We start from the raw sequence: 11,050 nt of genomic DNA on the forward strand, positions 1-11,050 counted from the left end.
CTCATTCTGGGCCTGCACTGGTTTATTCCTTACTTGCTTGGAACAACTCCCTCTGTTTCCCAGTCCAATTTGTCCTCCAGGTTCCAAACTAGAGGTCGCCCTTTTTGAAAAGCCCAGCTCCAGGGGTGGCTTGGTGCCTTGGGCTAAACTCCCTTGGCCCTGCGTGAATTCTTGTGCCATGGAGATTTACCATGTTCTGTTATAATCGTTGACTTTCCTGTGCTTCCCATGGTCCACAGGCACCTTGAAGGTGAGGACCATGTGTCCACCTTTGTTTCCACCACTGTTTGGAGCTGAGCCTGGAGCCCTCACTGAATATTACAGAATGAATGGATGAGGGAAAGAACCACTGTGCACAATGACAGCTTCCCTTGGAAAAAGGAGATTTGGTTTTGTAGCATGGCTTCATCTAGTTTTACGGAGGTGCTAGAATTCGAGGGACACGAAGGGAACTTCAGTGTTTAATGTTTAAGAATGCAACAGGGGAAGCTATACTAAGCTGACTCTCAAAAAATTGTACTCTTTGTCCCCCAAACCTGTTTTTCTGTCTTGTTTTTACATCCACAGCCACTCCTTAAATCACTATTGTCTCAGGCTTGATAAGAGTGATATGTTAGACTTGTATCTTAGATGAATATTTGACAAAGAGGTAAATCTATGTGGCAGCTAAGACTTACAGGTTTCTGAGGTGGATTCAAAACACAATGGGTAACAGGAAAGGGGCCTGGACTGGACACCCCCTTCACTGGGCCATGAGGACAGCACTTGTGGACATGAAGCAGGTTTCATGTAGTGAGTGTATGTTGCCTCAAGAAAAAAAAATGCACATTCACTTTTAATGGATTACATTAATACTTTTTAATATACTAAGTATCATGTGTCAACATGACTAAAACTGTGCCCTTCTGTAGAGTAAGAATTCTTACTACAAACCCAATGTATGCATTTTCACAAGTTCATATTTTGGTTGACCTGGTTCTTTGTACACTGAGGCTCATGTTTATTTCCCTGTTGGCCAAACCAGTCCCATTCTGCTCCCTATGAGGTGATGTTCTCAGTGTTTCTTCCCCTAGCAGCAAAAGAATGAAAAAAACCCTTCTTTTTAATTGGGCCAACACCACCAGCTTGACACAACTCAGCTTCTCAAAAACCCAGAAGACGGAAGTAGCCAAAATAGATTTAGGCCAAAACAATCTACAAAGTAGATTTAGGCCAAGAACTTCATCCTCAAAAGTGACTACTCCCTCCGTTTAAAACAAGTTTGAGATTCCAAGTCACAGGAGACCATTTGGCAGGGAGAGGTGGCAGGTCCCTGTCAAACACAGCCTCTCAACATGACTGCCTGTCTCCACAGACTGAGTCATGGTGAGTAGAGCTTGCAGGATGGATTTTCCTGTGATGCCACTAGCCCAGAAGATCATTCAAGGGGGTCTACAGAAACTCCAAGGCTCTCACTGGCCACTTGAAATTAGAGTGGACACTGAGATGGCATTTCCATGGTGTGGATTTCAATTCTGGCAAGACTGCCTGTGGGTCATGACTGGGAATTTGCTGTTTTGTCTGGTAAACACTTCTGAGAGTCACCCAGGCCAGGTGGTGGCCTATCTGTTTAGACAGTTTAAAACTCAAACTTTGCTTCAAACATTATACCATCTTCCAGTGGCCAAAATTACTTCTCTTTCTCATAGTATCATTTACATAAATACACACACATCTTTTATAAAATGACTACATGCTATAGAGTGTCTTTCATAGAACAACTGTCATTAAAAAATACTTCCTATTGCCAAGTAAGTTGTTAATTTGAGAGAGATTGCAACCACCAGCACCTGGTAGGGTATTCTTATTCTGGGCTGTCTATAATCTGAGAACTTGGTGAATAGCTTCAAAGTAGTTCATTGAGTCGATTTTTAAGAATTAAAGCAAAATGCTCTGGTGAAGGGACTTCCAACCCCCCTCCTCCAAAATAACATAATTGTGGTAGGTGGCAAGGGGTTGGGGTGTGGATAATGGAAACTTGGAATTTGGTGCCTGCACTCTTAGGAATGATAGAAGCAATGGTACCACAGCTTCTGCCATTTTCTCACGAAAGCGTTATTAGTGTCTTGAACTGGTGACAACCAATTTCTGGAAACAGATCAACTGGGATGGAAAGGAAAGGAAAGTGAAGGACATTCCATCTTTTCCTGCATGTAGAGTTCTCGGCACTTTAAGATAATTTAAAGATGATGTAGTTTATAATAAAGTTGAATTTATATAGCATTTGGGAGGGGAAATGAAGACAAGGAAAGAGTGCTAGCATTTATTGGGGGACTCCTCTGTTCCCACATATTGTATCAGCCCTCATGAGGCATTTTTATTGCAGCGCTGCATTTGCTTACCCCATTTCACAGGTGAGGAAAATGCTGTCAAGAGAGGTCAAATGACTTGTCCAGGATCACTTAGTTAGGTAAGGAGAAGGGGCCTGAAATTAAGCCCTGGCCTTCTGGCTTCCAAGCCATGGCTCTTCCCCTAACCCTACTGACGAGATCCCTGTAGTTCTCCTCTGATGACTGGTTCTGGATAGATGTTGTAAGTTAGTAAGGTAAGTTAGACATGACAAGGTAAGTGGTAAGTTAGGCCAGGTGGGTGGTCAGCACAGGTGAACTAACTACAGGGAGAGGTACCGGAAGACTCAATTCCTTCCAGTCATTGTCTCTTTCCTCACTCCCTACAGACTTGACTCTATTCTTCTCACACCCATATCACTGTATTTGTTCTCTGTGAAAACGTTTCTTTCATAATGTGACTATACAGTCTTACATGTTAGGGGCACCTGGGTGGCTCAGCTGGTTAGACATCCAACTCTGGGTTTCGGCTCAGGTCACATTCTCGGGGTCGTGAGATGGAGCCCTGCATCAGGCCCCATGCTCAGCGTGGAGTCCCTGTTCTTCTGCCCCTCCCCCTGGTCATGTGCTCTCTCTCTTAATTCATTAAAAATAATCTTATATTTTACCATATCCAAATGTGCAAAGGACTTGGCACATAGTAAATGCTCTAAATGTAATTTCTCCTACTGAAACTTTATCTCTGTGCTCCTCATCGCAGTGCTCATTTCATTGTCTGCAGTAGCGGGTTAAGTAGGTATGGTATTACTGGAAAGTGGGCTGCCTGTGACTTGTTATACCCCAGAGACAAAAGGAGCTATTTTTTTCTCTCCGCATCTGATGAAGAAAGCATGTGTTTGGATTCAGGCTTTAAAAGCTGAAGTAAAATTTCTTTGCAGAATGTCGGTGACCATGTGCTGAAGTTTAGGTATTAGGGTCTTGCATGATGTTCTGGAGTAGGAAGGCAGAGGCTGAGGTGAGCTTCTGGAGATTGGGATGTAAGCACACCTGGGACCCCATTTTTTAAATCCAATTAGTCCCTAGTCAATGTTTAACTCCCTTAAGAAAATATGTAGAAAACTAACAACTAATTGTTATTTCAACATTTGTAATGCTTGTTTTACTCTTAAAAAGATTTCATCCCTTTACTTTTTTAAATAGCCTTCTTGTCAGATGGCATGTGGGCATCCTTATTTTTGATTAAAGCTTCTCATTCGCCTACCTGTTCATCAATGCTCCCTCTTTCCCTGCCCTTTAGGAGGACTGTCACCTCTTCCAGGAGACAGGGGCTGGGTGGAGGAGGAGCCCTGGACAGAGAGCATTCATCCTGATGCTCCCTTGTCTTCTGATTAATGAGCCAAAGGCTTTCCAACCCTTGAGACTTCAATTAGCCAAGTGGTAGAGCTGAAACCTTTTCATTATGAAGATAAGGCTGGGTTTAGCAAAAGGAATGGGGACCAGACCGTGGAAGAAAGACAAGTTTTTGTTGTTGTTGTTGTTGTTGTTTTTTCCAGTGAATACATCAATAAGCCATTGCTGTCCTCAATCAAGCCTGGTTTTGGATGGTTTTCGCTTAAATACACTCACTACTTTGGTAGGCGCTGGCTTTTCATGTGATTTTTCCTCCTGTGATTTCTAGATGGGATGGAAGCTGGTGAAGTACAAACTCTTAGCCAACAAGCCTGTTCCATTGTGATGGAGATTGTGCGGCAAGAAACACTTTCAATTTGAGCAGTGCCCCAGGGAGGCATGGGAAACCAAAGTGGCACCGTGCCTTGCCCAGAAAGCACGATAGCCGAGGCTATGCAGTTAGAGCAGTCCTGATCCTTCCAAATGAGGATAAATGCTCTTTGCTTCTCAGCAGGAACCAGGCAGAAGACATCACTCCATGACCGTCACGGCAGTACCCTGCCAGCAATCAATTTGTCTACAGTAAAAGGCTTAGGTGGGGTTGATGAAACAGAAATGGGGCTGAATTTCTCAAGAGAAGCAAGGTGACCAGGCCAAGACACTCTATAATCACAGTGAATGGGCAGTAGCCACCGAGAGGCAGGAGCAGGGGGAGCTAAAACTGGACACTAGAGTCCCTGAGGGCTGGGGCAGCAATAGCAGTTTTCCGAAGGTCAGAATTAGAATGCCTTTTAGCAGGGAATGGCTGTCTATATCCTCATATCCAAGCAAGTTAGTGTCACTTCCTTTCGTCTACTCTTCCTGAGCTATGAGAGAGGGTGAAGGGAAGGCACCCTAAAGGCTCGTTGGCACCCATTTCCCATGCTGCTCCTGATGTGGGGCGGACATCCCTGAAACAGCGTTAACTCCCCCATCGCCAGGATTGGGGCCCACCATCACCAGTGGTGATCACAGCCTACGGTGTGCTCCTCAGTGACCCATTTCCTGGGACTGGGTTCTGTTGTTGGATCTTCACTCCACCTTACTGCGTCTCACCTTGCTCGCAGGGTCTAGGGTCTGGCCCATTCACAGATGGTGATCTGCTTTTCCGGGTGCACAGGTCTCCTGGGGATTCGGTGCCTGCCCTGATTTAAGGTGGCAGCTAACCCGGGATTCCCTACTGCTGTGCTCTGTGCCCCTGGTTAGAATCTCACTGTCACTGTTAGGAGCCCTATCACCCAAGACTTTCTGGTGGGTCATCTGGTATTTCCAAGGCCCTGTCGACCTGGTCTCCCAGTCTGTGCCTGAGCACTAGTTCTTGGCTCTGGTCCCTTGTCCCTCTTTGTCCCTTCCCTGCTTGCTCAGGAGGGGCCCTGCTCTTTAGATAGGATCCCCCAGGGGATGAGTACTGCTCTGGGCATACAAAGTGACGTGACAGAGTTTTAATCTGGTTGAAAGATAGAACCTATAGAGGCGAAGTGTAAAGTGTGTTTTAAGGTGAAAAAACTATAGATTTTTTAAAAAGCAGGGACAGATGAAAAACAGTACACAATTAATTGTCAAACACAATTTAGAGACAATTGCTGTAGGAACTCAGAGAGGATGGTTGGGAAGGGCTGAATTTGAACATTTGATTTGGGGAAAGAATTGTGGATAAGATTTTGCAGGCAGAGAGGAGAGAGTGGGGAGAAAATTGTATGGGTTAAATTGTCCCCCACCCTGCTACCCACCCCCAGTTTCATATGTTGAAGTCCTAACCCCCAGGACTTCAGAATGAGACTGTGTTTAGAGAAACATTCTTCAAAGAGGAGGTTAAGGTTAAATGAGGTCTTTGGGATGGGCCCCGATCCAATCAGGCTGTGTCCTTAGAGAAGAGGAGATGAGGACACAGACACACTGATGGGCAGACACTGGGGGGAGGCAGCCAGCCACAGGCCAAGGAGAGAAAGACGTCTCTGAGGAAACCAGCCTGGAGACCCTTGATCTCAGACATCCAGTTTCGAAAACTGCGAAAGAGTAAATGTCTATGCCGAAGCTCCTAGAATGGGGTTTTCTGCTGTGACCGCTGGGCAGACTAGCTCAGGTGGAGCTGTGTCAGCAAAAGTGGGAGCACGCTGGGTAGGAGAGGACCCTCTGCAAAGGGGAGAGAGGTTCCTGGCACAAAGTTACGTTGAGACAATAGAGAGAGTCCGTGAATAACTTCCTAGGGCAGAAGAGCTGGTGGGAATGGAGACGGGCAGTGGGAACACCCGGTAAGGAGCACCTTTCACCCTGTTGGATCTGTTGAGTTTTGCTCAGTGTGCCTTCTGAGGGAGCAACTGTTGCTTAATTGCTTATCTTGCTTAATGCTAACAGGAAACCAAGTTTGCTTTGGGATTCACCATACTCTTGAAGGCCCTAAGGGCTAAGTGGGAGAGTGAAAGGTGAAGGCACACCGAAGCAAGAGACCAATGACGTGGGAGAGAAAGAGAAGGTGACATTGCAGGGCGAGAGACTTCTGACATGTCCAAGTGAGAGGGAGATGCTGGTCAAAGAGGTGATCACCTGTGGGTGGGGATAGAAATAACCAGAAATCACACCTGACCATCACCACACTGTGTTTGTTCCCTTCACGTGGAATTACTAGTAGTAGAAGCCCAGAAAGACAGCCATGGAGGGCCAGGTACCAGTCCTTGTGGAGGGGCCTCTCCTGCCTGTGGCTCCCCGAGGGCTCAGGGACGCCAAGTTGCAGTGTCAGGCCTGACCTGGGGAGGGGACAGAGATGCTGAGGGAAGCCCTCCTTGTCACCTGGGTGATGCACAGCACTGTATCCCATGGGAACAGGCGCCCCCTGGGGCAAAGGTAACTACCCCATCATTCATTGCTTGTCAGTTTGAAAAAAATAGGGGGTAGACTCATGGAGAGGGAGACTGGGATAAGGAAAGAAAACTGGAAAGGAGAGAAGAATAAGGTCAAGATGGAAGGGGACGGGGAAGGGAAGCTGCCACACAGAGTCATCCCAGGCCTTCCTTTCTGTGCCCAACATAGGGGCTGCTGTTAGTACTGATATTTTTGATATTATTCCATTACTAGATACATTCCTGATATTATTATTGATAGTTCTGGGTCCTTCCTCATCAGTTCTGCATCCATTCCCATTCCCTCACCCCTGGCCCTGCTGTAGAGTCTCATCTCTCAACACTGTGGACGTTGGCCTAGGTCACCAGAACTGCACCCCTTGTTTCCAACTGACAGCGTGTGCCTCCCCCTCACTGCCCATCAGTACTGGAGAGGGGATGGGGACGGGGAAGAAAGTCCCTCCAATAACGTGCTAGCTTCGAGAAACATGGCTTCATTGTTGCAGGGGAGGACTGAATGTTTCCCTACGGGAACACCATTTAGAGTCTATAGGTGATTTTAGACTTAAAAATGAAAACCAGGAAAAGAAGGGAAAGGATGAGGAAGAGAGGGAAGAGAAGTCCTGCTAGAAGCTATTACATGTCTTTGGAAGATGTCCCTCCCCTCCAGCACCCCTTTCTGTACCCTGCTTCTTGGTGATCCCCAGGGCAGACCCTCAGAGGTCCTGGTGCAGGGTGCTGTGGTCAGAAGGCCTTCACAAGGAGCCAAGTGTGACCCCCCAAAGCCTCTGGGGACCCCCATTTTAACAGTATCCAGTGCTCTGACAGGGATGTCAGATCAGCTGTGGTCAAATGTCACCCACTGGTTGTTGCGACTCATGGAGTCAGCTGGATTGTGCTGGGAGATTTTTAATGGGGTGAAAAGATGAAAGACCCCACCCCCACACCACTGGCGGGCTTCTGCAGCCTGCCTGTTCTACAGAACCTAGCAGTGGTAAGGGGTGGTGAGTGCTCCCCTTTTGTCCCGATGCCTGGGTAGAAAGTTACAATGAGGTACTAGAGTACGTCTTTCGGGTGAGTGGGTTATATGGAGCAGCCCCCCCCCCCCCCCCCCAGGTATGAACTTGTCTCATCTAACAAATCAAACAGTTTGGAAATATTAATGTGGTCAACTAGAGATGTGTCAACAGCATATTTAAAAAAAGAGGCTTTTAAGTTGAACACCAAAATCCACTGCTTAGCAGTTACTACTCTTATACTGTAAGCTTGAGATGGCCTAGATCAAGGATGGCGAATTAGGGCCCATGGGCTGTTTGTTTTGTTTTGTTTTGTTTTGTTTTTTTGCTATGGCCTGTGAACTAAGAATGGATTCTACATTTTTAGAGGGTTGTCCAAAAAAATGCAAAAAAAAAAAAAACCAACAAAAAAGAATGTGTGACAGAGAGCATATGGCCCACAATGCCTCAAATATTTACTCTCTAGCCATTTACAGAAAAAGTTTGCCAACCCCAGGTGTACATTAAATAAATCTTTATTTTTTTTTACTTGTTTTGGGAACACCCTTCCCCTCCCCCTTCTGTAACAATGCTTCTTGGAAAAATGCGTTCTCGACTTGGAACTCACCCAGCTCCTAAGCTGGGGACTGTCTGTGCCTCTTAGCATTTTTTTTTTGTGCTGAATGCAGTGCCTGGTGCAGGAGAGGAAGCGAGCAGCTTGCTGACAATGATGAAGGGGCTCACTGGATGAGGAACCTCCCAAACTTCCTTTGCAACCTTTGCAATCCCAAGGTCCTTAATGTGTTCACCACTTCTGGCTTTGCCTGTCCTGTCACCCTGTTGATCAAGCCAAGAGCCCGCGGCCCTGCTTACTTCTTTAGCTCTGGTGCTGCCTAACTAGGGAGAAAGAACACAATCACATCTGCTAGTTCTTTAGCCAATGAGAAAAGCACAGGCAAATATGCACTCCGAACAATCTTATAGTGCCCAGCTGCGGTAAGGGATATAATAGGAGAGAAGGTGCCAATGGAGCTGAAAATAGGGATCAGAGATGAATGAGTGACATATGAAATTCATGGTCTCAAGAAACAGTGGACCCTGGGGATACCGCAGATGTCACGTAAAACAGAGTCAGAGGCTGGATTTGGGGCGATCTGAAGCATCCTCCTTAAGTCTCTACATCCCCTTGTTTCTTCAGATGTTAAGAATCGATGGCACATCCTTCCTTTGCTTTGTCCCTCACAGGGACGGTTTGAGTTGGGTGAAATTACTTGGGCAAGTACAAAGTGTTCTGTAAATGGGAGGACATGCTAAGCTCATGTTGGGACATCCTGTCTTAGCTTCCTTTCTACTGCATCTGAATGTACTTTCTGTACTCGGGCTTCTTAATAGGTTGGCGCCTTATTTTTTTTCTACAAATACAGTAAGACTTTGCTCTTAGATTTTTTTTTCTCCCCTAATTAAGTCTGTATTTTTCATAGTTTAGCTCTAATCATTTCCAGCTTCTAACTAAGGTGCTCTGTTGCCTGTAATATAGAGGACAGTGCTGTAATGACTCCTGGGCCCCACGGAAAGGAAAGACAATCATTTTGTGTTTGGAAATGAAGAAGCGAGAGGCTTCAAGCATTTCCTTGCTTATCAGTGGCAGCCCAGTGTTAGGAAATCACGCATCCGGCTTTGAGCGCTGTCCAGGGTAAGCTTTCCCCTTCCTCCTCAACACCGCCCCCTGCCCCCTGCCCACTGCCATAAACTGCCATAACCTTCCTTTTAGGCGGGAGACTCAGGAATCCATGTTGGGGTAGCACGGAAGAAATGATATTTTCTTGCACGGAGCAGATGAGCTCCACCGTCATCTAGGTCTGGGGTGAGGGGCATGAGGGAGGCCATGCTGATGGGAACAGTGGCAAGGGAACAGTATCCCTGGTGTCCTCTGTCGAGATCCTAGTCTGCTTTTGTCAGCCCTGCCCCCAAAGTCATCTCCACTCACTCATCCTGTGGGGACTTTGAAGGCCCAGGAGGCCACGCTGTCATTGCTTTTTGAAGACGGTGGACCCCACAGCAGCCTGGGCTCAGCCCTGCTCCCCGGCATAGTGTGTAGACAAGGAGCAGGTGCCAACAGTGTTCCGACCAGGCTGGACAGGAGCCGTGTGCAGGTGGTTTCAGGGTTAAAAGTCCTAGTAGTATAAAAAGAAATCAGAGTAACAGTGAGCACACCTCTGATGCCTTCCTACTGGCCACCATTGCCTTCTTTTTGGTCACCCTATTTTTGCTTGCGGATTTTACCTTCCACGGGCTTGGGCTCCCTTCTCCCTTTGCTGACGAGCAGAGCTCTTTCCTTAATTAAGTCAACAAGTACTCATACGCAGAGGCAGCATCCCTTTTGGCAAGAGGACCTGTGCAGAACCAACCCCAGAAGCAAATGAGAATGTTTGTCAAGCTCTGATTGAGTAGCTGTGATTAAAGAATGAAATATTACCTGCCTGAGCAATGAGTTCCTAAAACCTGCTCTCTCCCAGGCCTTGACCATGGGACCCACGGGGCCAGAAGGTCTGCATGACTTTGACTTTGAGGGGCTGAGGCAATCCGAGATACTCAGGGCATAAAGCTCTCATTTGCAAAAAAGAAATCCAAGAACAAGAGGACACTAGCTAATCCACAGTCACGGTTGCCAACTGGTTCTTCATTTCTACAGATTGCCTACATCTCTGGCTACCCGGGGATCAATTTTGTGAGCCAGTCCTCTATGGGAACGCACATGAAATTCACATGTCTGACATGCTCTCTAGGCTCAGTGTAATTCCTGGTGAAATGTCTATAATTCTTTCTCTCTCTCTCTCTTTCTAACTCAAATTAAAAAAAAAATAGTGTTGGAGTACAGGGGAGAGTGATGTTGTATTCTTCTTTGTTTTAAAAAGGGATATACTTCCTGAAAATGCACCAATTAACTGGTTAGTCAGTAACCCCAACATCCTATGCAACGTGTTTCATACCCACAACTGGATTTTGCATTTCTAGGCCAATGCAGCCTCTTCTGCATTCTCTTGTATGCCCATCTGCTCCCAGTTTGATAGAATTTGTCTTTCTTGCAAGGCCTGAATAACTTTCCATGTCATTATCCTCTACAAAATGGTGCAGTCTGAAACATAGAACTGCAGGCACCAAATCCTTCTGATCATCATCTGTTGGGGGATTTGGTTGGGCTGGAGTTAGGCAGCATTTATGTACGGAGGTTGACTGGATGGCAAATCCCCAAGAAACAAAATGTTAAAATGTTGTATGGTTTCCTGTCCTCAGCATCTCCAATTCAAATGGGGGAACATCCTCCCCTCCCCACCCCCCACCTATTTAGGAAGCAGAGGAACTGGGAAAAATGTGTAGACTTTAGTATTAGGCAAATCCAGGACTGAATCATGATTCCTCACTGGCCTAGGGCGAGTCCTCCAACTATTAGATTTTTTACCTT

General features: G+C 46.4%; 1 protein-coding gene across 8 annotated transcripts in view; it reads right to left on the reverse strand.

The window, feature by feature from the left end:
- Positions 1 to 9,511: 9,511 nt before the first annotated feature.
- ADRA1A (adrenoceptor alpha 1A) overlaps positions 9,512 to 11,050 on the reverse strand; it is a 110,359-nt gene continuing 108,820 nt past the window's right edge. For 3 of the 8 annotated variants that reach the window (XM_032855641.1, XM_032855639.1, XM_032855636.1), the window contains exon 3: positions 9,512 to 9,761. In XM_032855641.1, the coding sequence (XP_032711532.1) occupies positions 9,753 to 9,761 (9 nt within the window). In that variant the 3' untranslated portion in view covers positions 9,512 to 9,752. Of the gene's footprint in view, positions 9,981 to 10,153; positions 10,414 to 11,050 lie in introns of those variants that run through there. The other 5 variants (XM_032855638.1, XM_032855637.1, XM_032855634.1 and 2 more) reach the window with 3 other exon arrangements.

Source organism: Lontra canadensis, unplaced genomic scaffold, assembly GCF_010015895.1.
Source record: "Lontra canadensis isolate GAN:19392208 unplaced genomic scaffold, GSC_riverotter_1.0 scaffold10, whole genome shotgun sequence".
NCBI lineage: Eukaryota > Metazoa > Chordata > Mammalia > Carnivora > Mustelidae > Lontra > Lontra canadensis.